Source organism: Crinia signifera, chromosome 3 (assembly GCF_055691185.1).
Source record: "Crinia signifera chromosome 3, ASM5569118v1, whole genome shotgun sequence".
Taxonomy (NCBI): Eukaryota; Metazoa; Chordata; class Amphibia; order Anura; family Myobatrachidae; genus Crinia; species Crinia signifera.
The window spans coordinates 66,188,357-66,216,252 of record NC_139219.1 but is presented as its reverse complement, the minus strand read 5'-3'; the positions used below and the strand labels follow the sequence as shown (position 1 = coordinate 66,216,252).

Sequence of the window (27,896 nt, the reverse complement as noted above, 5' to 3'; positions counted from 1 at the left end):
TTAGGTCGACCAAAGGAAGGTTGACATTCATTAAGTCAACCACTGAAGGTTCACATGCCTTATGTCGACAAATTGAAAAGGTCAACATGGCTTCAGGTCGATGGGTCATTGGTATTGGTATTTCATGCCCTACCATCCACTAGGGCGTGTAGGGAGAATAGAATAGTCTGCCCGAAGCACCAATATGGTTTCCACAGTGTTGACATTTGGGACAAAAACCCATGAAAACCCCATGTCGACCTTCTGACATGTTGACCTAATGCTTGTGTCGACCTAATGACCTGGTTGACCTAAACCCATGTCAACCTTTTCAAGGTGTCGACCTAAGGCGCGTCGACCTTCCTTTGGTCGACCCAATGATCGCAACCCCTGTCCCGATTTTTGCAGGACAGTTCAGTTTTTGGGAGTTACTTGGGAGTCCCGTCACTCGCAGCATGCGCACAGTATCTACTCACGTAGACTGGGGTCATGGCAAGCAACTCAGAGAGAGCTGTCCATGCCCCCATAGTGCCAAAAAATGGGGGCATGGATTGGGGTCTGGCATTGCTGCAAATCCACAACCCAATTTGCAGTGGGAACCTCCCTTTTCCGAGCGTGGCAATGCCACTCGTGGGAGTCCCAGGCCATATACTTCTATTGTTACTTACCCAGAAATCCCAAAAGAGGGATTTCTGGGTATGTAATTGGGAGTGCTGACTCATTACAATACTCTCTAAACGGCACCCCAGCGAACGCCTGGGTTAAAGGTGAGAGTGCAGGGCTTTTGGTTTCTATTGTTACCTAAATATTTGTGGGTAACCCCTAAAAAAGGGGTATTTTTTGGTAAATAGATATAATTATTGTTTGATAAATAGACCCCATACAGGGGTGGATTGCAGGAATTTGGCCCTGTGAAGTACTCTGACTCCGGAAATGACTACAAATCATTCTACTCTGCAAATAGAAGCCACTGCAAGTCCTTGTATAATAGTAGAAACGGCAGGGCAGGGGTGAACATGATCCCCCATTGCATTTGCCTAATGTATTTAGTTCTCCTTTGCAATTGTTAGAAATTCTATTCTTTTTGATAATGAAAAAGGAACACTTCTTATACTATTACTATGGAAACCCAGAAGAATTAGTAGGAATTAGAATCATTTCTGGCTGCGTCCTCAGTCGAGGTATTGGCCGTTGTAAAATACTGTTTTGTTTATGGATGTCAGTTATTCAACAAAGTGCTGAATTATGAATAATCTCTGGCTATAGGCTTTTGGAAAGCTCACTGCAAGACAACAGACTTAAACCACTAGAGGCCTTCCACCAACTCACCAGATGTCTAATTAATGCCTGCTGTCAGCTGCTAAAATGTCACTTACGGCTTTTCTCTCTTCCCAGTCACTGTTATAATGATAAAGATTATGCACTGATGTCACTTCGATCCTGGGTTAATGTTGTGGTTGGTAAAATGACTGGCATTGACAGAGCTGCCAAGTTTGTGATTGTTTCCGATAATAGTAAAGTACCATATGACCATCTAATTCTTTGTACCGGACAACAATACCAGGTAAGACAAAGCATTTGATTCTGCTCATGCACTGTGCTATTTACAAATGTAGTGCATTTATAGACATTTGTATGGATAATAAAATAAAACAAAGCTATTCATGTTTTACATTATAGCCTTGAAACTCTTTCCTTTCACATGTGTCCTGTTCTTAATCTTGTCTGGAACGATGGCGCTAGTCAGCTTTTTTGCAAGTACATTGTTTGCAGCCATTTCTTTTGCTGTAAAGTACATTCTTATTACCGTTACATAAGATGCACTATTTCTTTTGTATGTATTTTCTATATCACTAGTTAAAAGCCCATCAAAATGGCAGCTTCTGCAACATAGTTTCACTTTGAGCTGTGACAGTTTTTAATTTCACTTTGAGCTGTTGCAGTTTTTAGCCTACCCCAATCACTATCTGCTCCAATTGCCAATCTCTGTCTTTACAGCTCCCTCTCTCCATATCCAGCAAGTGATCAGCATTGCTTTCACTTTGGTCTGTCCACTGGCCTCTAGTGATCAGTGATGGTACTTTACCTCATAGAGATGAGGAGTAGTTAGCCCATTGTATATATTCATGCAAAAGAATCACATTAAAACAGTTAGACCAGATGACAAGAGTTCTTTATTAAGGTCAGATTTTCATACAGAACAATTAAATGTCACAATCATCAACATCTTAAACCAGCGGGTTTAACGATGTTGAGCTCACAATCTAGACTTTTTTTTTTTTTAGATATTGCACAGAAGGGCCCTTCTGAGCGATATCTTTTTAAAATCGCCTAGGGTGTATGGGGCTTGAGACAGAATGTGAAAGAGGCTGGTGTCAGGCCTGCTGCATTTTTCAACATCAGAAGAGCATGCAGGAGAGAAGACGGTTCCGACTCCCCCTCTCCATTTTACTGGATAGTCTAAAGTATTCCAACTGTCAACCATTCTGTAAAAGGACTCCTCATTTGTCTGCCAAATCATAAAAACATTATCTATAAATCTATGATTATAAAAGATATTCTTTCCGAACTTTGGCATAATATATCGCTCATCGTAATCATCCATATGCTGGTGCTAAACTGTTCCAGACCATTGTATAAAGAAATACCATTAAAGTACACTGACATAAACACACTTTTATTTTCCACTAGTCACCAGGGGTTAAGGGAAGAAAAGAAACCCTTTAGCCTGGCAGGGCCATCTTAATGTATAGGCACATTGAGAAGCTGCCAACGGAGCTTCTTTTGGACCTACAATGCTGTTAAGAAGCGCCTGCAGCCATTTGCCAGCTCCAGTATTCTTGCATCAAATCATTTACAATTTAATTTGTCCGTATATAGACACGTTTTGTGACAAACATTTTCTTCGCTATGGTTTACATTAACTTCAGTGTTGCTTGCAGTATGCACTAGTGTTAAAACTTACTGAAGTACTTAGGGGTATGCGGATAAGATGAAAGTAGAGAGAGAGAGAGATAAAGTACTAATCAATCAACTTTACACGCTACTTTGAAAAATGACAGGCGCTAATTGGTTGGTAATTTAAGTCTCTCCAAGGTTTGATACATTTCCCCCTATGTATGGTAGGGAGATATGCCCAAGTGCAAAAATCCCCGATGAGGTGACATCTTGGGGAACTCTTACAAAATTTGTAACTACCACCTAAATTGCCTTTACAATATGGCATTAGCAAGTGTCGTGGATGGAAAAAAAAGCTTTACATAAATTATCGAATTCATATTGTCTTCCACTAAATAAATAATGCTTAATCATAGCGTATTTCTTGTATATTGTAAATTGTAAAGCAAAAGATCATTTGAAAAAAATATATTGATTAAAAAAAAATAATAATAATGCTTAATCTATTTATTTTTTATTTTTACATTTGCAGTGATAGAACTCAAAATGTTTTTGGAGTATCGATAGAAAACCTTTACAGTTGCCCCATTTGAGAAAGTGAAGGAATGAGTATTCGCACTAGACTCCTCCAGATATGCCTAACGGATTTAGAGGTGTATTCAATGCTCCGGGGAGCACAGTACAGGGTTGTCCATTTTTTGTTCACTGTGCATTCTCCATTTTTTCTACCCCTCGCCATGCCTCCCGCTCACCCTCCCGCTGACCAATGCGGCGTACGAGGAGTTAATGGCTCCATTTGTAGGCAGTGTTCAAATATTGCAGAGATATGCAGAAAAACTCAAATTAGCCTTAACCCCTTGAGTGGTATGCCCGGAAATTTTCCGGGCTCAGCTGCGCTGCCACAGCGGGCTGTCCCGGAAAATTTCCGGGCAGATCACTAATATAGAATAGGTGTGCGTCAGTGGTGTCCAGGTGTGCAACACTGGCACAGCACCTGTAGCGCCCCCTCCCACCGGTCACCTTCGCTCCGGTGATAGGTACGCTGGAGCTCCATTGACCCGCCCGCCCGCCAGCTGCCCGTCACTCATTTTACAGTGGCGTCGGTGGCAGGCTTGGGTATGGTCGTCGCGGCTGGGGGGGACTCGGGAGCGCTCAGGCACCCGAGTCCTCCCGAGCCGCCGCGAACATTCCCCACTCAAGGGGTTAATAAACGATTTCAAAGCAGCTAAATCTGTGTGAAAAGCTGTGTATCTCCAAACAAAGGAGTGAGGAAGGAGAGGTGAATCATGGGTAGAATAATCAGTGAGAAAAAAATTAGAAATATATTAATGTGGCTCTTCTAAAGTAAAAAAATAACATAGTTCCTTCAAATAATAAAAAAAGACACTTGCAGACACCAAAAAAAAAAGAAAAAACGTAAGTTCAGTTCACCTAAAAAAAAATGCCAAGACCAAAACGGAGAGGCAAGCCAAAAAAAACCAATGCAGCGTTCTCCATTTTTTTGCATTGAATACACAAACGGCGAGGTACACAAATTCCCCATAGGAAAGCAATGGCGATGACCAAGTGGCGAACAGGGCAAACCTTTCTGTTTATTTTTGGGTGAACCGGGAGCGTTGAATAGGGCGAGGAACATTTTTGGAGAGAGGACTGGCCTTCTCACCAAGAAAAAAAAGCGAACCTCACCAGAAAAAAAGAGAAATGGGAGCATTGAATACTACCCATAGAGTAGGCTGTTTACAGAAAGGAACAATAAAATTCCATGGGCACCAACTGGGCATGGGTCATAGGGTCGACAGAACATAGGACGACAGTCATTAGGTCGACCACGATAGGTTGGACTCACTAGATCGACACATGAAATCGGTCAACATTCATTAGGTCGACATGGAAAAGGTCAATGTGAAAAAAGTCGACATGAGGTTTTCCTGGGTTTTTTAGTGTCTATGTCGACTTAATATAATAGTGCTGAGACATAATAGTCTCACGGTCCTCAGTTGCCACATTTGTACCAGAGAACCCTTGGTACACTATGCTGGAGAGCAGACTTGAGAATATGCGTTGAATGGTTTGTTACCTGCACCTCCTATGTGAGAATCCTTTGCCAGTGTCTCTGGATACAAAAGTCGACAAATATGATAGTGATATTTTCGGTTCTACCAGACAGACCAAAGTGCTCCTATAATCTACCTGGTGCATCTATTGGTTACGAACTTTCTTTGTTTCCTGAACAAATTTATATCTCATAAAGGACAAAAACATTTGCTTTGTTACTGTGCTCATTTTGTTATATTTCATGAAAATGTTCTCTTACTTTACTGTACCATCCACCTGTTGATTAGCCAGGGTGAAGAATACTATTTGGACAGTCCAAAGAAACACACTAACATAAGCACAAGAACAAAAAACATACTATATTTGTACAGAAAAAAAAAGATATCCAACATATCTTGTGTGGCAGCTTGAATAAACATTGATATGGTTTGCTAGCAACCAAAGTTGCTTAAACAATGTTTTTGATAGCGCGTATCAAGCTTATTGACCCATTATGTTTGTTTACAGTACGCTTTTACTGCCTACAGACATCTGGACTTTTAAGAGAGCAGAACGGCAAGCATGTTTTTCACATAATATAACATAAATAATTGTGTAAAAACATGTACAGTCACAGAGCTATTTATGTATTTCACGGTTGTTTTTTTGCTTCTGGCTTTGTTATGTTGTACCCACTTGACTTAATGCATAGCTATCTGCTTGTTACACATTAGATATCCCAGTATAAGCAGCAAATTGGGCACATGCAACATAAATGAATGGAAATTGTTTACCGTTTTTACTTATGTTTTATGTATGTTTTAGTATGGATTAGTTGTTATTATCTTATATAGATAAACATTTTTATAATGTGTTTTTGTTAATGTATTACTGTCTATACGGTAGAACTAGAGTTATTATTTTTACTTCTTATCCCCATTTAATGATTTATGAATTGTCCCCCTTCCCTCCAAGTGAACAGTTTTACAGCATTCTGGTTTATAACTTAAGAAGTACTGTAGTGCACTTTTTGAGGTATAATTTAGTTCACTACCTCGTTATTTTACTGGGAAAGCAAACTGAATTCAGTTATAAGAAAATACTGTACATTTTGTATATAAAATTGCGAAAACACATTGGAAATTTTGTTTATTTTTTTTAATAGCTTTATTCCCCGTGATATTTCTCATTTTAAGTGCATTGTCAATTCTAACAGATTTTACTCAGGATTTTGGGGTTTTGCTGATAATTTTCAACCAGATTTCATTTTCACAACAGACAGTAACTACCATTGGTGCAGCAGGTGCAGTGCTTCAGTTCATTTGTTTCACCGGCCTTGGCAGGCGAAGTAAAATTTGCGAAAAGCAAAATTTGAACAAAAACTCACTACATTTAAACTGTGTGTTTTCAGCAAATATGTATTTTATTTTGGCCATCTTAGCCAGATAAAAAAATCAGCAAAACATTGGGAATATTTGTTTAAAGTGGTCGTTGTTTTTTCGGGGCAAATTGAATACCGGCCATAGGGCCCGATTCAGAGATGGGTGCAGAAGTGTGGAAATTGCTATTTGTCGATTTGGCACTTCTGTGCACATGCCAGGGCACATGGGTGTGCACTTCAACTGCAGTTTAGCCATGACACAATTTAGGTTGCGGCAGAGTTTTTGTCAATGCGACAGGATATCAACAGGGCAGTGACAGACCATTGGGGGTTGGCCACGTATAGTTTTGTGGGAACAGATGGAACAATGCAGCATATCCGGACTGCACAGGGCTGTGGCAGCTGGATCATGTTCTATGCAGCCACTCAAAACATGGCCTGCTAGGCTGTGCAGCAGGTACTGTGCGAACACTCTGCTGTGTTGAATATCACTGGGTGGGACTAGGTGTGTAGGAGGGCCTTGCCCTGTGCTTGGCGCCCCACCCCCCCACCCCCAGCCTGCCACCAAGGGTTGTAGTTTAGCAAGTCCTCACTAAACTACAACCCACTCTGAATCTAGTGTAGACTCAAACTATGAATGTAATTTAATGGATTTAAAAAAAAAAAAAAAAAACTTCATATTTACTTATGTGGTTGTATGTACTTTATCAATAGTTAAACATACCAGGTAAAAAGTTCTGGTAAACGAGCATAAAAGTAATGGTCAGGGGGGGTATACCATACAGGATACACAAAAGTAAACTTGAGTTATCCAAAATGTTAGGTGTACTTTAATTAAAACTTTAAACAATGACAGTACTATGTTTGTTTGTTTTTTACATTTTTTTTTATTATGTCATAATCTTGTAGGTACCTTGCCCTAGCGGAGCTGATATTAGTAAGCTTTTAACTAACCGAGAAGCACCCGATTGCTCCAGGCAGATATATACCCGAAGAATTCCTTCAAATCTATTTACTCTGCAAGATGTTGACGACTGCTTAAAGGCAATGGACTGGATAAAAGACAATGTAGTAAATGAGGAAGGTAGGAAATGCTCCAGTATTCTCCCTTTCCAGAACTTCATTTTCAACAATTACTGTGTTCTTTCATTCTTTCTCCATCCTAAGCATATAATTAACAGTTAATTAAATGTTTAATTTGTCATGTCCCTTTTGTTAATGTTGTATGTTCTTAGTTTATTGAAAACATGTTGACTGTTTTTTGGTGGTGGTGGGGGGGGGGGGGGGAGGAGGAAGGGATAATCAGCATGTGCTGTTCAATTATATATAATTACTATGCAACAAAAAATTGAAAGTTGTGAAAGCAATGTATGGCGAAACTCATTAGCTAACTAATTAAAGAATAATTTAATTAACAAGTGTGTTTTGCAATTATGAGAAAAAAATATGTATCATTATGAACTCTAAAAAGCACTGCGGAGGGAAAGATGGCTAATTTAGAAAATAATTTCCAAAGTATTTAAAATCATTTTTATAATGTCTTTTTTGGCTTGCAGTCATTTACTCTAATAAAGGACAAATGCTACATGTGAGTCATTTATGATTTATTGTTTGTCTAGAATTACCAAGAAGATGTCCTTGTTTTTTACCCGCCTCATTAGGATTCACTTCTTTTTATGTCTATTTGTATATTTAATTTATTGGGGAAAAGGATCAAAGCACCTAATATAAGCTATCCAACGTTATAAGGTTGTGTCTAAGTAAGATACATTGCCAATTTTCCCGTAAATGTGTGATTTATTATTTGTAATGCACGTGCATCTTAATTCCTATAATGTCACACAGCCCATGCGCCCCATGGCCTCTGCATATGGACATATGGATCCGCACCAGCTCTGGACTGTGCTGGGCGTTCTAGGACAGCGAGTGGGAGGTGGCAGACTCATATAGAAAGACTCATATAGAAAGTAGAATATCGACTGCTAGGGTAGTCCTATGGCACAGACTGGATGCGGCAGTAGAAACACTGGTGCCATATTTCTCTGTGTACATGACTGCATATACATGCTGTTAGGTGCCGTATTTACAGCATTTCTAGTGTCCGGACGGCTCCCGGGGTACAGGTTCTGGTGGTTGCTAGCCAGCCGCAACTACATGCCTCGGCCAGGCATGCTGCGTGTCTCCCTCCGCAGGCACCTCCTCTCCCACAGCGGTTAACAGGGTGACGGGGACGCCAGGTGGCCGCGGGGAGTGCTCATTAGCACACCTGAGGCAGGGTCCAGCTGCTTGCTCTTTGTAATCAGGGGCGGACACTCTGCAGCAGGTGGCTGGGAAGTTTTTATAGGCTGCCCCAGCGCCAGATATAGAGTTCTGTGGAAATTCTGCTCTGACTTTGCTGGTGTATCTGGTCCCTGTGAGTAACTCCCTGCTGCCTTAACTCTGGGGGGCATTCCTGAACTACTGACTGGCTGCTACCCTCCTCTTCTGCTGTGAAGTATCATCTAGCTTTTCGTTAGCAGTTTGGGAGTGTCAGTTTACTGCAGTTTTAACCTGTAGTCAGCCCCCACTGGGGTATCTGTGGAGGCAGTGGCGTCAGGCCACACCAGTTGTGCTTGTACATACTTTGGTTATTTTGTGTCAGTCTGTATGTATTCTTTATGTGCTCACCAGGATTGATTCATACATCTTAGCTGCTGCTGAGAGAGTCTGTGTATATACCTTATGTGTTTGCATCTGTTTAGAAGTATACCCTTATACCTAAATTGTTCTTGCCACAGTCTGTGTATATACCTTATGTGCTCATATCTGTTTTAGAATACACTTTGTCCCTGCTCTTGTCTTGTCCTTTCCGTTCCAGTTAGGCACTAGGGTCCTCTTAGCTGACGTTTAACTGGATTCATCCATCATCACCCGAGTCTATGTCTTGTGTTTGCATGCGCTCTGTGCCATCTTGTTTCATCTATCAGTTAGTCATTTTGGGTTAGGCTAGGTTGCTGTAGGCAGTGTAGGTCCCCCTCCTACCGGTAGCTGCTTGGGTCCCTTGGGGTTAAGTTCACACTGCCACCTGTCAACATAAGTCCTGATGGCATACCAGTACCAGTAGACACATAAAGTCTTATGGTAAAAGTGTTGTTTTAGGCACAAAGACTCGCTGGTGTGCTCTGTGGACTTAGGTCTGGGGGTCCTGGGTGGCTACCCAGAAGACGTCCAGAGGTCCATCGTTTGGGATTCCACACAGCCTATATTGCGCGGATATTCCACTCTCCTGGCCTTGAACTCCTCTGCTGGATGTGCCCCAAGAGGCCTTTGCCAGGATTCGCGATTCCCTCCTGGTGAGCACATGCCCGATAATTGCAATTATACTCCTGGGTTTTTGCGCTCATTCCCTGTTATCTGCCTGTTAACACCTCAAAGCTGTCTCTTCCTGTCGAGCGGGATCAGTGTGGCCTCTTGAGGCGTGCGCAGTGTGATCTTAGAACATGTGCAGTCTGCCAATCATTGCTCTATTGCGACAATATTGCCCGTTGCTTACAAGCATGATTTCACCCATCATACACTTAGGCGTATACATTGGAAGCCATACTGTATTCTGATAGAGATTCTGCACTTAGGACCTTATTCAGGTTCGTTCACAGATTGGCCTTGTTCGCACTGGGACTTTAGTTGCATTTCTGCGCATTGTGCATGCGCTTGTTGCGTGCGGCCATGGCAAACAAATTGTTTCCTGGGTGCATGCAAGCAACCTTGTGGGCAAAGGGCAGAGAGGGGCATGGGGTGGCGGGCTGCCCCATTCCCATATGGGAACACCCAACGTTTCTTCGGCTAGTCTTAGGTAATTGCATTGCACACTGTTATTCCATCTCTTTTTTGTCTACCATACAGCAACTCTGCTATCTATTATCTAACATCAGTATATACAGCATCTTATGCCTCTTTGCAGTGCATATATAGGGGTGTTTCAATGTGGTGGTTAGTGGCGGCAGGGGGGGGGGGTTTACAGCGAGGATGGATTATTTTCGGTGAGTATAAAGCCATCCTTAGCGTCCAACCCCCATCGCTGTATTGAATGTTTGTGAGAAATCCTGTGCGTCACTGGACAGCGAGGATCCCCTTAAACTGAGGTTTGCCACAAATGAAGCGAAACCGCTGCATTTTGTAGCGAGCCTCTGCGTTTCCACCATGCTGAAAAGAACCAGAAACGGCGAGTGAAGAGGAGGGCATTGAATACTCTGATGGTGAGCTATCAGCACTGCTCGCCGTATAGCTCTCCATCACGGGCTTATTGACAGCATTGAATACACTCCAGTGCCTCTGTTAATATATGCTTCTTTTAGATGCATGTCATAGGAATCAAACCAGTGGCAAAAGTGCTAAGGAGGGCCACTGGAAGCAAGTGCCTCCCCCCCCAAAAAATAATTGGTGGGTGCGCCCAGGAAAACGCTGGAAGTCCCCATGCGAACGCAGGCATGTCGGAGCCTGCACGGGGGAGGTGGCTGTCTTCACATTTAAACTGAATTTGATTTGCGAACGGAGGAAAAATCATTCTTTGGTTAGCGACTATTGAATGATTTCACCCCCGTGCGCTCGCATGTGTATGGATGTGTGAGTGTGCACATCCATTTGCATAACACAGTGTATATTCGGTCAGTGGCAGGGGACGGGCATTCGTTTGCCTGGCAGGCGGCATTAACCATACAGGATTACACATACAAGTCACAGCAAGACATATAGATACACAAGGTCATGCACCCTGCACCCATTTCTGCACTGCAGAAATCACCAGGAAAATGGTGCGGCTGACATTTCCCAGTGTTTCATGCAGTAGACTCTGGGACAGCGCTAGGGTCCCCTAGTACCCAGAGTCTACAGTCCTGATGGCTAAAGGGGAGGGGCCACTGGCATATTTACAATGGTTGCAGTGTGTGCACACAGCTCCAGGTGGGCTCACACAGCACACCCTGCACCCATTTCTGCACTGCGGAAATCACCAGGCTTCCCCTCAGCCTTCTTCTTTTGTATAGTTTCAGCTCTTATTTGTAAACTAATAAGATGCAGATTATAGCTGATAGATACATAATACATTTTTAATTAATTTTCCTCAGTTGGCAATAGTGTGATTATTAAATCTTAACTCATAAGAAGGCTACATTTTAAAAATAGTAATTTAGCATACACACTGAGTGGCTTCCCCCCTGGGCGAACGGCTTTCCAGCGCTATGGAAAACCATCTACAAAGCTGCTCATCTGTTGGTAATACCGGCAGATGAACGGCTTTCCTGGCGATGATGCGGGCTGTACACACTGGGCGGCTTTGAGCTGAAAGCCGATCAAAACACCAAGTTTGAGCGGCTTTCAGCTCAAAATTGCCCAGTGTGTTTGGGCCTTTAGCTCCCTGCAGTACTCAACTTCTCCTCCATTTCTCCAGGCTTCTGACTTACCAGCAGCACCATGCTAAAGTTCCATTCCAAACTGAAACATGGATGCAGCCATCTTGGATTCCGTCACTTCACCAATAATCTTGTCTTTGCTTATCTGTCATCTGATCACTGCAACCAATCCTCTGTCACTGGCAGACCACTCCCAAATCGTCAGTGGAATGTTGTCTTCAGCCTAGCTGCATGCTAATTGTAAAGCTCCTGTGGGAAACACTCCTGTCCAAGTATCTCCATTGGTCCCAGCCTATTCCAAGTGTCTCCATTGGTCCCAGCAGATTTTAAGGGTCTCCATCACTCCCAGAGGATTTCAATGGTCTCCATCAGTCCCAGATGATTCCAAGGGTCTCCATTGGTCCCAGTCAATTTCAAGGGTCTACATCGTTCCTAGCCAATTCCAAGGGTCTCCATCAGACCCAGCCGATTTCCAGTGTATTGGTTTCAGCTGATTACAAGGGTCTTCATTCTGATTCGGACCCTCATTTGACCTTGCTGGTCTCTCACAGTTTACTACAGTCTCCAGCATCAGTTGTCTACCAGCATCACTCACACCAGACCCGCTTATGGCTGTGAGAGCCTCACCTGTTTGTGGAGTAACTAGATTAAGCCTGCCTGGTCCCATTACACTCCAGCAATTCTCCCACACCAAACCAGAACAGACTAAAATCTCAGGAATGACATAGTCCTGCTATCTCAGTTGTCACTTTTTTGCGTTCCAAGATGATTTTCCCACTTTTTCATGCACTTTTCCCAGGTCGCATTTTGTAGACAGTTGTGCTACCTCGCTACAGCAAGTTGACATATCTAGTTGGGATTCGGTATGGAATCCCGGCGTTCAAAATCCCGACGCTGGAATCCCGACCGCCGAAATCCCGACAAGGGGGGGACGTGGATCGACCCCCCTTGCGGGCTCACTGCGCTCGGCACGCTAATTTATTCTCCTTCTATGGGTGCCGTGTACACCCACGGAGGGAGAAAGTTTAAGGATTTCGGCGGTCGGGATTCCAGCGTCGGGATTTTGAACGCCGGGATTCCGACCGCCGGGAAATTAACCGCATCCCTCTAGTTGGATCTTGCATTCCTCTGGTGCGTGTATTCGTGCAATGTATGCAAATTTCATGAAAAAAACTTGTTTTTGCAACTTTCACCTAATTAGATTGACCCCTTAGATACTTGTTTCATCCTTTTTAGATTAAAATAACCAATTGTGTGGCACAGAAACTGATAGGTTTATCATTTTATTGCTCACAGACATTGTAAACATGGCATTTAAAGGTATATTTATGGATTTATTTTTGTTGCTTCTTTAATCTGTTTAACCTTTTGTTGTTTGTATATTACTTGTGAATGACTGAAATCCCTTAATATCACAGTAGTCAGTAATATCAGACTGGACAACATAGTAAGGAGAAACCTTTGCTTAGTGTTGAAACCTTGTTGGTCTAAGTGTCTCTCTGAAGATCCAACTCAAACAATTATTTTTGACTTTACTGGATTTAAGTCTCTTTTTATTGAATAGTATTGATCTAAAACTGTCAGTCTACCTTGATGTAGTAAAAGATAAAGCTTTCACTTTCAACTGAACTGAGCTCCAAACTTAGGGCCTTATTCTGGTTGATTTGTTCGCACGCAGTTTCCCGTGCGGCTGTGCAAACGCCAATCACACGAACACATGCAAACCTGTTCGTTCGCAACGACAGCCAAAGGAGAGTTGACTGAAAATACATGCACACTTAACTGTTTATACGCACATTGGTGTGTTTGAAAGCCCATCCATTGTGCGTGCGTGCGAACAGGCTCTGTGTGTGATTTCATTTGCCACTGCAACAATATGCTCGGAGGTCACAAATCCAAACCATTCATTAATGAGATGATTTGCCTCATTTCATTGTGTTTATTGGAACTGATTTATCAATTGTCTGCCCATTAACAAAGAGCAAGTTAGCTTTATTATATGGTTGGTGCCTGTGTTTGTTTATGTTCCAAAACTTTCCATTATTGTCTTTACTTTTATTATTTGCTAAAAAGTGAGAATGCTGTGGTGATCAACACCAAAAAAGAAAATGTGTTTTTCCCTTTAATAATGTATATAATGTCAGCACAACATCATGGTTGTGTTTGCTTCCAAATTGTTAATTGGTTAATGAGAGAAACTTGTATGGTGCATGGGTGGGTATTATGTGCAGGTGCTTTTATTTTAGCTATTTTGCGTGCTGATTGGTGTTGCGAATGTTGGTCGTCTAAGCTGTTGCCTTGCTAGATGAGAGACTTGTTTTTTTCTTGTGAATGATTTTGAGCTTGAGCACTGCGGGTGCTCGCACAGTGCTGCAAAGCCACCACTCAGCACTTGTACTCACCATCCTTTTGTATGCCCCAGTTTCCACCCATTTTTGCCCACTATTCTGTCAGCACCCGTACAAACGCCACATCACACCTTCTTTGCTAGTGCTTATTCGCAAGGGGATGCAGTTTAAATCCCGGGGGTCGGGATCCCGGCGTTCAAAATCCTCGGGATTCCGGCGTCCGGATTTTGAACGCCGGGATCCCGACCGCCGGCTTTTCATGCCGAATCCTTCGCAAGCATATTTCTGTTCGCAAAGGAGCTTGCGTGTATGGGTGAGCAAACACTGCAGACGGTACGCATGCTTACTTCAGCATACTCCAAATGAGTGAACCAGAATAAGGGCCTTAGTTTGATTTAGGGGTAAATTCAGTTAGTGTCGGATCCATTCTGACATTCCAGAATAACAGAAATTAATGAACGTATGCGCTTGGAGCAGCCTCTAGGAGCACTTCTGAATAAATGTATCAACAATACATCACGTACAATACCACAGAGAAAGAGCGTTCAGTGTGTTCCAGGGCGCTGATCACATTTAGGGGGTTTTCTGATTCACTCAGAAAGCCACAATCAATCTCTAATGGACAAAACCATATGTACTGCAGGTGGGGCAGATGTAACATGTGCAGAGAGTGTTACATTTGGGTGTTTTATTGTTTCTGTGCAGATAAATACGGATTTTTTATACTGCCATATAGGTATCAGTTTGAAGTTCACCCCCCACCCAAATCTAACTCTCTCTGCACATGTTACATCAGCCCCACCTGCAGTGCATATGGTTTTGTAGATTAGAGAGTGATTGTGCCTTTTCGAGTGAATCAAAATAACCCCCTTGTTTGGTTCATATGTTTGTAAATCCAGTCATAAGGACACAGAGACATGAGAGTTCACTGCTGTGCTGTTTTATTCCCTCCAACTCCAGACACACTGCCTCAGGACCACCCACTTCCCAGCATTCCCCTGGACCTAGGGACCATCACTGAAGATTCAGGCTTACACATATTAGTAAGGGAGTGTCTACAAATATTAAGCATTCTAATACACTAACATCACACACCTTAGAGTGGACTGGTTTCTCTCAATGAGAAGGTACCCAAAAAGCAAAACAAATGCAGTGGAATAGTGAAGTATTGTTAAGATCCAATTTATGTAGTACTCCTACCAAATAAATAAGTCTACTGTTTAAGGTAGACTGATACCGCACATGGAGGGACACACCCAGCATCACAGGATAAAACGACCACCTTTATCCACTTTCACTCAGTATATGAAACAGAGGAGATGGATCATGGTGTAGCACAATTTTAATTTTTCACAATAAAATAATAAAAGACAGGGGTATGGAGTGGAGTGATGGTCCACAATGAATGGCAGACAAAAAAGCACAATGTAAGATCAACAGGCATCCCTGGTGGGCCTTGCTTCCCTTACACTGCGTCCAGAGTCCTTCTGTCCTGGTATCCCCCCTTGTAGCTAACCGGTTTCGATATATGGTATATCTTTATAAAGACCTTGTCACACCCATATGTGGTAGACATGCCACGTCAATAGTGCACCTTGCGACTGTGATATCCCTGATTGTATAATGGGAGTGCACCCAGTATGGCAGTCAGAAACCAGACAGTATCTTCCAACTCTTGTTACTGTTCTAGAGTGGTAAAAATGCTTATTGTTTAATGGTTGGAAAAGAATGAGTGGATAGAGGCCCTTATTCTGGTTGACTCACAAAGCTGCAAAATACGCAGCTTCGTGGGTCATCTAAACGCCACCCATACGAACATCTGCCCCCCACCCCTGCACCCCAATTTCCCCGTACGCATGCAAATGGATGTTTACCATATACATCCATTTGCAGCTTTTCATGTGGTGGCAAAATTATTCAATGGTCGAAGACCATCGAATGGTTTTGCAATTGCGCGCAGATCTAAGACACCATTCTGGTGTCTTAGATCTGCGGTTCCCTGTACGGGATGCCGGTGGGCAGCTGACATCTGCTGACGTCAGTTGCCCACCCCACATTCGCGTCACAGGCGAATTTCCATGGGACCGTCCAGCATTTTCATAGGAATGCCCATGAAATGCTCGGCGCTCCCATGGGTGAGACCATGGCGCACCCCCCACACCCCCCACTTGCACTGCTGTGTGCGAGCGGCCATCAAGTACTCAATCCACGGCACAATGCGGTGCACATGCACATATATTTTATGCGCATGCACAGTTGCTAAACATCGCTCCCCTGTGCAAACATGCAGGGGAGCGATCAAACTAAAATAAGGGCCAGAATGCCAGCTGCTTTCCTAGTGGTGCTTTAAGTGGACAAATGGATTTGGACCGGGAACTTTATTTTCATAAGGTTTGTATAACTGCCTATGCATCAGTGGGGTCAGTTCCTTTTTATTTTACCTAGGGCCTAATTCAAAGATGTACACTAATGCATTGCAACTGCAGGTCCATGTGCAGCGGATGGGCAAATATATGCTAATGCTGTATCCACCACGCAAATGTCAGCATCAGCGTACCAACTTGCAGTGGTGATCACGGACCCTCCAATAATTGACCACCTGAAAAAATTCTAGGGTCACCCAAATTGGCTGCAGAAAGTGAGATGTGAATCCCATGTTTTCTGCAACACAGATTTAGGCTGAGACACACCCTGAAAATAATTATGGCATGTCTGTGCCATCTTTCCCCATAACTACCCCAATCAGTCCCTGACTGTCAATCACTTTACAAATCAATCCTCACTGCGAGCGTTTTTACATAGGTACCTTGGGGGCGTGCACAGTGTGAGCGTAACTCATGCGCAGGTGGGCGATAATATATATGGTCATTGCTACATAAATTAATCAAGACCCTAATTATGGTAATTGTTACCACAATATGATTAAAAACTCTCTTCTCAGCAGTTCAGAAGATTTGTGCCTGACACTATCAAATTGCTAGACTAATCATTTTCAAGATCTTTTAAGTGGACAAATGCTAATAACCATTTGAAAGGGATGTCGTTATAATCCTAGTGGTCGGGCTGCTGGCTGCTGTAATCCCAACTGTCATCAGGACACTGGTGCCAGAACCCGGGGCGGGTTAGGGTTAGGCCGGGGAAGGTGGGGTGGTTAGGGTTAGGTTGTTGGGCGGCAAGGTTCAGAGGTTAAGGCTAGACACTGGCAGGGAGGCTTAAGGTTAGGCTGAAGGGGGAAGGCTATATTTAAACTGCAAGTGGGGAAGGTTAGGTCTGTAGGGGGAGAGGGCCATTAAGGAGCCCCTGTTGGGATCCTCCGTATCGGGATGCTGGTGTCATTATTTTGACCTGAATCGCCACCACAGGGATCACGTGTGTGTTTGTCTCTTGATAAAGGGATTTTCCCCCGAAACAGCCCGTCGAGGCTTCAATAACACCTTTATGCATGATGCTGCAGTGACGTGCAAGTTCTGTCTGAAGGACCCTGCTTTGTATATATTTCAAGCAATGGCACGCAGCTTCAAGAGATTTTGATTGTGGTAAGTGCCGGAATGTTTGGCTGTATATACTATATACTGTATACATACTGTATATTTACTTATTTATTTATTTACAGTTTCTTATATAGCGCAGCATATAAGAAATGCACTTTACAATTGAAATATATGCAGTGGCTTTCATCCCTGCCGTCCTGAGTGCCGGTCCCTTGGAACTTATATATATATATAAGATCCAAGGGACCGGCACTCAGGACTGCAGGGATGAAAGCCACTGTTGCTTGCTCCGGTGTCCTCCAACAAGAGGGGATGAGGCCTCAGTGATATAGATACAGGAAAATAAGCGGCACTCGGAGACTTGGTAGTGGTTGAAGGTGAGGATATTGATTCCATGTGCAGGATAGTCTATCCTGCACATGGATTACATATCCTCACCTTCAACCACTACCAAGTCTCTGAGTGCCGCCTATTTTCCTATATATATATATATATATATATATATATATATATATATATATCTATCATATTTTTAATGTAGCATTATAATCTGTATAATTTATCTTTTATTATCAGAAATGTGTCTGTATATGAAGCACACACAGCCAAACACTGTGCTTATAAAATAATTAGTAGAGGATATTATGCATTTCTGTTCTTTAATGATGTTGAGAACTGTCAGTCTTTAAATACGATGTAAATTCCAGCCCTGAATGCCAGTAGTAATGAATGGATATTCTATAGATTATTTTAAGCTGCATTTACACTTTTCACGCTGGTTAATCATAGTCAGGCCACTTGAACAGTCTTAATTAATAATTAATAAATATTTTGTATGGCATTTGCACTAAAGGCTTCTCAATACATGCCTACATATTCAGATTACACTCTGTCGTCTAGATCAGTACTGTAGTCTAGATCAGTATGGACACTTGAAGGGCCGCATGGGCACATTTAGAGTGGGTGCATGGGGGGCACACCACGCACCCTACACCCATTCACAATACTTACCTCTTCATTGGAAGAATCGATTCATGCCTCATGAGGCACAATGGGAACCACCACTCATTGTTATTTGCTGTGGCCATGGTATGACAATCAGCAACTCACAACTGCACTTCTGCTAACAAAAAGAAAAAAGGGACCAGATGGCTACAAAAAAGCAAAAAAAAATACAACAAAAAAAATACAAGTCCATAAATCATTTTGCAAAGTATCAGCAGATATAACTGGGAACACGATGCAGGTGCCTTGTTTCCAGAGAGACGCACATGCGCATTACAGAAATCAGAGTAAAAATGGCACCTGAGATTGCAACATGTGCAGTAGACTCTGACACTGTGTATAGTGCCAGAGTCTACTGAGGACTGAGCGAGAGGTAGGGGGGCCCGTACCGAGGCTGCACATGTACTTTCCCCTATCTCAGTAGACTCGGACACTGTGTATAGTGCCAGAGTCTACTGAGGACTGAGCGAGAGGTAGGGGGGCCCGTACCGAGGCTGCACATGTACTTTCCCCTATCTCAGTAGACTCGGACACTGTGTATAGTGCCAGAGTCTACTGAGGACTGAGCGAGAGGTAGGGGGGCCCGTACCGAGGCTGCACATGTACTTTCCCCTATCTCAGTAGACTCGGACACTGTGTATAGTGCCAGAGTCTACTGAGGACTGAGCGAGAGGTAGGGGGGCCAGTACCGAGGCTGCACATGTACTTTCCCCTATCTCAGTAGACTCGGACACTGTGTATAGTGCCAGAGTCTACTGAGGACTGAGCGAGAGGTAGGGGGGCCCGTACCGAGGCTGCACATGTACTTTCCCCTATCTCAGTAGACTCGGACACTGTGTATAGTGCCAGAGTCTACTGAGGACTGAGCGAGAGGTAGGGGAGCCCGTACCGAGGCTGCACATGTACTTTCCCCTATCTCAGTAGGCTCGGACACTGTGTATAGTGCCAGAGTCTACTGAGGACTGAGCGAGAGGTAGGGGGCCCGTACCGAGGCTGCACATGTACTTTCCCCTATCTCAGTAGACTCGGACACTGTGTATAGTGCCAGAGTCTACTGAGGACTGAGCGAGAGGTGGGGGGCCCGTACCGAGGCTGCACATGTACTTTCCCCTATCTCAGTAGACTCGGACACTGTGTATAGTGCCAGAGTCTACTGAGGACTGAGCGAGAGGTAGGGGGCCCGTACCGAGGCTGCACATGTACTTTCCCCTATCTCAGTAGACTCGGACACTGTGTGTAGTGCCAGAGTCTACTGAGGTCTGAGCGAGAGGTAGGGGGGCCCGTACCGAGGCTGCACATGTACTCTCCCCTATCTCAGTAGACTCGGACACTGTGTATAGTGCCAGAGTCTACTGAGGACTGAGCGAGAGGTAGGGGGGCCCGTACCGAGGCTGCACATGTACTTTCCCCTATCTCAGTAGACTCGGACACTGTGTATAGTGCCAGAGTCTACTGAGGACTGAGCGAGAGGTAGGGGGGCCCGTACCGAGGCTGCACATGTACTTTCCCCTATCTCAGTAGACTCGGACACTGTGTATAGTGCCAGAGTCTACTGAGGACTGAGCGAGAGGTAGGGGGCCCGTACCGAGGCTGCACATGTACTTTCCCCTATCTCAGTAGACTCGGACACTGTGTATAGTGCCAGAGTCTACTGAGGACTGAGCGAGAGGTGGGGGGCCCGTACCGAGGCTGCACATGTACTTTCCCCTATCTCAGTAGACTCGGACACTGTGTATAGTGCCAGAGTCTACTGAGGACTGAGCGAGAGGTTGGGGGGCCCATACCGAGGCTGCACATGTACTTTCCCCTATCTCAGTAGACTCGGACACTGTGTATAGTGCCAGAGTCTACTGAGGACTGAGCGAGAGGTAGGGGGCCCGTACCGAGGCTGCACATGTACTTTCCCCTATCTCAGTAGACTCGGACACTGTGTATAGTGCCAGAGTCTACTGAGGACTGAGCGAGAGGTTGGGGGGCCCATACCGAGGCTGCACATGTACTTTCCCCTATCTCAGTAGACTCAGACACTGTGTATAGTGCCAGAGTCTACTGAGGACTGAGCGAGAGGTAGGGGGGCCCGTACCGAGGCTGCACATGTACTTTCCCCTATCTCAGTAGACTCGGACACTGTGTATAGTGCCAGAGTCTACTGAGGACTGAGCGAGAGGTAGGGGGGCCCGTACCGAGGCTGCACATGTACTTTCCCCTATCTCAGTAGACTCTGACACTGTGTATAGTGCCAGAGTCTACTGAGGACTGAGCGAGAGGTAGGGGGGCCCGTACCGAGGCTGCACATGTACTTTCCCCTATCTCAGTAGACTCAGACACTGTGTATAGTGCCAGAGTCTACTGAGGACTGAGCGAGAGGTGGGGGGCCCATACCGAGGCTGCACATGTACTTTCCCCTATCTCAGGAGACTCAGACACTGTGTATAGTGCCAGAGTCTACTGAGGACTGAGCGAGAGGTGGGGGGCCCATACCGAGGCTGCACATGTACTTTCCCCTATCTCAGTAGACTCGGACACTGTGTATAGTGCCAGAGTCTACTGAGGACTGAGCGAGAGGTAGGGGGGCCCGTACCGAGGCTGCACATGTACTTTCCCCTATCTTGATCAGCCCCTTCAATGAAGACTTTTTATCTATCAAATAAACTACACCTTACATTTATTCTCGGTAATAAGTTAAAAGATGACGTTGAAGAAAAGACAGGTATAGCTGCAGACAATTTCCTGTAAGATTAAATGTTATAAGCTTTACAATAAAGAAGGAAGTATCTGGGGTAACATGGGGCCTAATTCAGACCTTCTTGCAGGACAAATTTGTTCTCAAAATGGGCAAAACCATAGGGCCGATTCAGACCCACACACTGGGCTGCGAATTTGCAGCCAGAGCATTTATCGAAGGACTGTGCATGCGCACGGTAGGCTGTGCGCATGCACGAGCCATCCACCCAAAGGCTGACCTTCGCTCGCTGCTCACAGGATTATTGACACCCTGCGAGTGTATGGGGGCATGCCCCCATTGGTTTCTGGATGTTCCCCGGCCGTCATCACGGCCTTTACAGTACTGAATTTGCAGCCGTGCACAGGGGTGGGGCCGTACAGGGGGCATGCGTTCAGTGGGGCAGTGTCTACATTCTTGCTGGCTACAAACACTTGCAGCCCAGCATACAGGTCTGAATTGAGCACCATGTACACTGCAGGTGGGGAAAATGTAATATGTGCAGAGAGAGCTAAGGCCCCCATACATTAGGCGGAAAAGTCAGAGCTGAGGGGTCACACACGATTTATCACATGTAATGCCAGGGGAGAGAGCCGGGCGTTTCGGGCTGCACATAAGGTTTATCAAACCGACCTACGGACTCCGATGCACACGGGCGTGCAGATTAGGTCGGACAGGATGTCAAACAAATGAGATTTGGTTGGATTTATCGGCCCGATCCATCGGAATCGGGTCAAATCGGACCAAATCTCACTAGTGTATGGGGGCCTTAAAATGTGGGGGAGTTATTTTGTCTCTGTGCAGGGTAAATACTGGCTGCTTCCATGTTTTATTAATTTCCCATTCACTCTTTATATTCATTTCTTCGTCTCTCTTCCCTTTTTCCTTTCATGCTCTGCCTTGCTTTTCCTCAAATCTTTTTTCTTTTTCCCTTTCCTTACCCTACCCTTGTAAATAGGATATGTTTCACATTAACACCATCATTCGGGATCATTCTTTTAATTAGTAGTTACCTAGCAATTTTCTAAAATCCAACAATGTCTTACTACGTTGAGAGTAGATTGCTGACTGTTGTAATAAGCGTTTTTATCAATCTTTCCTCCAGTATGCTTTGTGACACCTGTAATTTCTATGTAATAGTTCAAATTAAAATCGTTAATAATCTTTTTGTCTTCAGCTGTCAGGAATCCTGCCAATATTAGAAAGAAAGCTCTTTGCTAAATATGTAGTACTTATTATATTAGTTCCTTTTTAGCCCTCATTTACCAGCTGCTTAATTATACTGTGTACATAGTAATAATTATAGTATTTATTCATCTGTAGGGCTCGTAACTTGTTATTTCTCCATGACATGTTTTTTAGGTTGTGCTAAAGAGGACTATACTATTAAAATGTGGCATTTTCAGTGAAATTATGAAATGTTTAGTTTTATTGGAATGTTTGGAAGTTTATTATGTAATTTTTTTTTTATATAATTATTGGGTACTTATGTATTATCTGGGCGCCCGATTTTTTGATTGTATGCCTTAACTTAAGGCATACAATCAGATGCGATGCGATATCGCATCGCATCGCATACGACCATATCGCATGCGATGCGATGACCCGATTTTTCCATAGGATTCAATGTTAAAATGGACTGAGTCCATTTTAACATGGAATTCAATGGGAAAAAGGGGTCCTTTTCATACCCCTACTATCCAAGTGGGCATGGAGTTGGATATAAACCTGTGGCGAGCGTAGCGAGCCACCGAGCCCGAAGCCTGGCGTGCGAAGCGCGCCCCGCGAGGGGACGGTATTCTGTGTCCCCTCGCGGGGCTCGCTACGCTCGCCACGCTTCGGGCTCGGTGGCTCGCTACGCTCGCCACAGGTTTATATCCGCCTCCATGCCCACTTGGATAGTAGGGGTATGAAAAGGACCCCTTTTCCCATTGAATTCCATGTTCAAATGGACTCAGTCCATTTTAACATTGAATCCTATGGAAAAATCGGGTCCATCGCATCGCATCGCATCCGATTTGGTCGCATGCGATGCGATGCGATGTGCCCGATCCGACCCGATTTCTAAATCGGGCGCCCAGATACTACATAAGTACCAATTATTGCACTTGTAAGTACAAATGACATATAAAAAAGTACAGATATCAAAAATTCAGAGGTGGACGCAGTGCCGTTGGGCGTCAAACCACACTGATGTTCGGTACTTTGCGCATGTGCATGTCCTGTTCTGCGAATGGGTCCTGCAACACAGGACAGCAGCAGACTCAGTCTACTCAGTGATTGACAGTCTGCTGGCATTTGGAGGGCTGAAACAGTGGAGGATCGAGGCAGGATCTCCATCAGAGGATGGAGATTTCGGTAGCTACTGCGGCGGACATGGATCACGCAACAGATGCTGCTCTGATACTGCATCCTCTAGTGCAGTTCAAATCAGTAATCTGAATCAGTAATGAAGCAGGATGGGTGACACCACCCAGGGCCGCCATCAGATGGGGACTGCAGGGACTACAGTCCAAGGCCCACACAGAGAGGGGACCCGCCTCCGCAGATGTGGACATGTAAACTATACAGCAATTTCCTTAACAAAATAGCCACCACCATTTAGGAGACACAACAACTGACAATATGTACTAACAAATGCATAGAAGCACAAGGAAGCATCATGTTTAGATAATAGTCAGTCTTATGTCTGCAGGCTTGTGGCCAACTAGCATACTCTGACTCTGGCTGACAATGGTGAGTCAGTGCTAGGATGTATATATGTGTTAAAGTAAGGTGGCTGGGGTATTTGTACGTGGGATGTGGATGTGGCAGGACTGCGGTATATTAGGGAGATGGAGGTGTATATGGTAGGGTTAAGGTATATGTGTGAGATGGAATCGGCTGGGCCAGGACTGGGTGTATGGGCTTATATGGGAATATATTTGCCCCACCTGCTGTGATGATTTTCTCCATTTGCAAGCAAAATGTGCCCTGCGATCTGCTCTGAATTAAGCCCTATTTGTGGGATAGGTGATGGTTAGGGTGTGTGTGTGTGTGTGTGTGTGTGTAGCTGGAAGAGGGTATTTCTATATCATACTGAGGTGCCTAAGGCAGGGCTGGGTTATCACATAATTTATATGATAGATTGAAATATTATAATAATACCCAACACCACCGCCCAAACCTTGACCATTTTTCTAAACTGGTTCATGCACCAATTGATGTCCCACACCAGATGTAGCTCCATCCACATCCACAGCTCCACCCGCCACCCCCGTACTTTCTGTCTCCTATCTGGGAATAGCCCAGAGAGGAGACTGTCAGCTGCACCTCGGGGGAGGGGGGTGTGGACACTGATATCCATGTCATCAAGCCCCGACACCAGTACAGCAAATACCACGATTCGTGGGTCTATGAGGTACATGATGTGCATTGGTTGTTTTTTTTGGGTGTCTATGTCAACATAGGTCGACATGGGCACTGTATTTTCCATCTGTGCCCACTGGGATGGTAAAGTAATCATGAAAAACTCATGTCCACCTTTTTTCCTTGTCAACCTTTTCCATGGCAACATTTTGGCCTGTGTTGACCTTTTGACCATGTGAACCTTTTCCATATGTAGACATTCTGCCTATCGACCAATTGAGGTCAACCTTTTCACTGTCAACCTACTTTCCATAGCAGGATGCTATGGAAAGCCATCCACCACCTCGCTCATCTGCTTGCCAGAAAGCCATCCACCACCTCGCTCATCTGCTTGCCAGAAAGCCATCCACCACCTCGCTCATCTGCTTGCCAGAAAGCCATCCACCTCTGGGAAAATCGCTAATACGGACGAAAAATACTCAGTGTATGTGGACCTTAAGAATCATCACAACCATCTTTTGGAGTTCAGAATGAATATTACAGCATAGAGTTGTATCTACATTCCAGCCTTCCCATGCCAAAATATCCATCGGTATGGAAAATCTCAACTCGGCCAGCACCTATTAATAGTATTAGTATTATTGTTATTATTAATAACATTTATTTATATATTCCATCATACTCTGTTTTGCTTTACAATGGTGACAAACAGTATTACAGCAAGTGCGTACATTGTATTTACTTTATTTCTCGACCCTAATTGGCCTTTGCCGTCTTTTACTAGTAGAAGTTATAGACGAGTGTGCAGGAAGAGGGGACATGAGCATGATCATTTTTAAGGTACATTAACCCACAATGCCTACTATAATATCACATCCAAATATGGATCAAGGCTATTTACCTTTCTCATTGTAATTAGTATGTGCTAGTTTCATGGCCAGAATGAGATGCCAAGAAACCTATTAAAATTGTCTTTTCTTCTGCGCAATCCATGGAAAACTGTGTTCTATTTAAGCAGTATATGTCTTATTATTTTGGAAATTGCCAAATGCTATTCATCTGAGCTAAGTACACTCTACTCTTGTGGGATGTTTTGTTCGGATTCTTCTGTAGATTTTCTAGTTTGGAGTTGCCAGGCAACGCTGTTTGCTTCCAGCATCAGATAAATAATAGGGTCAAAGAGAGCAAATCTGTATCATACAAATTCTATTACACCAATATGTTCTTTTTCTGCCCCATAATGTTTTTTTTTTCTTTTTCTATTTCATTTGTAGGCAATGTAATTGTATATGGGAATACACTTGATAGTTACACCACAGTTGCTTCTCTCTTGTCAATGGGAATTAGCGGCTTTCGCATCCATTTGGTACAACCTCCACTTACATCGAACATCACTTGCTTTAACAACTGCACCGTGGAGGAAGCTGTGCAGAAAGCCATATCAGCAGCCGGTGTCACTACCTACTACAACTGTAAGCTGGCACAGTGGAATGACGGTGCTGATCCAGACCCAATACAGTGTGTGTCTTTCACTACTGATACAAAGCCACTAGAACTGCAATGCTCTGTAAGTACAATTATCTAAGTAAATAATATAATGTAAAAAGTGAAGTATAGGCTGTCAGTTCACCAGGACCAGGGTTTAAAGTGGGGTGGAACTGAGTTCCGGCAGTTGTAATTGAAGACAGAACTCCGCCTCCTTCCACGGCCGCCCACAATGCCCAGCTGTGTCACTCACAATCACATTTCCCCCGGCTGCCACAGTGCTCCAAGTGGTATGCTTCTCTGCTGCTGCCAGCACTAACACCTGCCATAACAAAGTGAGCACCTCCATGACATGGGTGCGGCAGAGATGAGGGACAGCCACGGCTTGCACAGCCCCCCCCCCCCCCCACCTCTGAGCAACTGCACAGCGTCCCGCAGAGGGTCCACTTTGTTCGTCGTGCTGCCAGGCTGGGCTGTGCTCTATAGTATAGCATTGCACAGCCGGCTGATTGTACCTTTGCCTCCGTTTTAGGCACTACCAGAGTCAGGTACACTAGTTATGGAAAGGTGCAGTGTTGAGAATAGAAGGTAGAGCAGTCATAGGGTGAGAGCGGGAGGGAAGGAAAGGTATATGGCTGACAGAGAGGAGAATAGAGGAAGAGATAGACAGGTTGAGAGAGTTAGAGGTACATAGGGTGAGGAAAGGTCGGAATGATATATGGCTGAAAGGGAAGGAGGGAGTGAGAGGTACATATGGTGAGACAGGGAGGAAAGGATAGGAGTAGGGCTGAAAATGAGAGGAGGGAGTGAGAGGTGAAATGGGTGATAGAGGAAGGAAAGGAGTTGGGTGATAAAGCAAATGAAGGAGCCAGGGGTACATTGGGTGAGGTTAATGGAGGAATAAAGTCTATTAAAGTTGGAAGAAGCACAGTAAGAGGAATAATGATGAGACATTAAAGAAAGGTAAATTAAACAGATGGATGGATACACAAGGGAGGGCCACGAGCTTCAAGTGGCTTGTGGGCCCTTGTGAGATTTAAAATAGCCTCAGACCTGCTCTGATTCAGTCAGCTGGGTACTTGTTTAGTTTCACGGCGGCAGTTATGTAATTAGCGTGTTCCCGCGACCAGCGAGACCAGCCTAGTCAGTCAGAAGCAGTGTAGTGTGTTCCGTAGTCAGTCAGAAGTAGCGTAGTGTACAGCAATCCTGGCTACAGGGTTAGGGGTTCTGTAGTGCCACTATCCACGGCAGCCCGAAGCGTGGCGAGCGTTACGCGTCCTCCCGACCTTTTCATACCCCCACTCTTCACGTCGGCGTGGAGTTGATTTTATATAGTGTGGTGAGCCACCGAGCCCAAAGCATGGCGAGCGCAGCGAGCCCCTTGAGGGGACGCGGATTACACGCTTCAGGCTACCTTGGATAGTGGGGGTTTTAAAAGGCGCTACAGAACCCCTAACCCTGTAGCCAGGATTGCTGTACCCTGACGTAATAGCTACTCAGACGCAGGGGCGTCTCATTGATGGAGCGTCTGAGATGCTCCTGCGTGTCAAACAGATGGAGCGCCTCTCCCCCGGCGCCAGCATGATCCCCTCTCTGCCAAAGAGAGGGGATCATGCTGACGCCGGCGATGTGAGAGATGCGCTGAGTACGCTTGCCAGGGACGCCGGGGACAGAGATGCACTTCCTGGCAACAGTACGGTAGTTACTTGTGTAGTTTCACGGCGGCAGCCTACGCTGATAACGTAGTTTAGGCTGCCGCCGTGAAATTACACAAGTAAGGCAGCCGTTGGGCTACGCTGATAATGTAGCTTAGGCTGC

The 27,896-nt window shown here is 44.6% G+C and overlaps 1 protein-coding gene across 4 annotated transcripts in view; it reads left to right on the top strand.

Moving 5' to 3' along the window:
- Window positions 1-27,896, top strand: part of CFAP61 (cilia and flagella associated protein 61) — a 256,250-nt gene that overhangs the window by 157,717 nt on the left and 70,637 nt on the right. For all 4 annotated transcript variants that reach the window (XM_083175929.1, XM_083175928.1, XM_083175927.1 and 1 more), the window contains 3 exons: window positions 1,375-1,543; window positions 7,202-7,376; window positions 25,868-26,160. In XM_083175929.1, coding sequence (XP_083032055.1) covers window positions 1,375-1,543; window positions 7,202-7,376; window positions 25,868-26,160 — 637 coding nt within the window. The remainder of the gene's footprint in view (window positions 1-1,374; window positions 1,544-7,201; window positions 7,377-25,867; window positions 26,161-27,896) is intronic.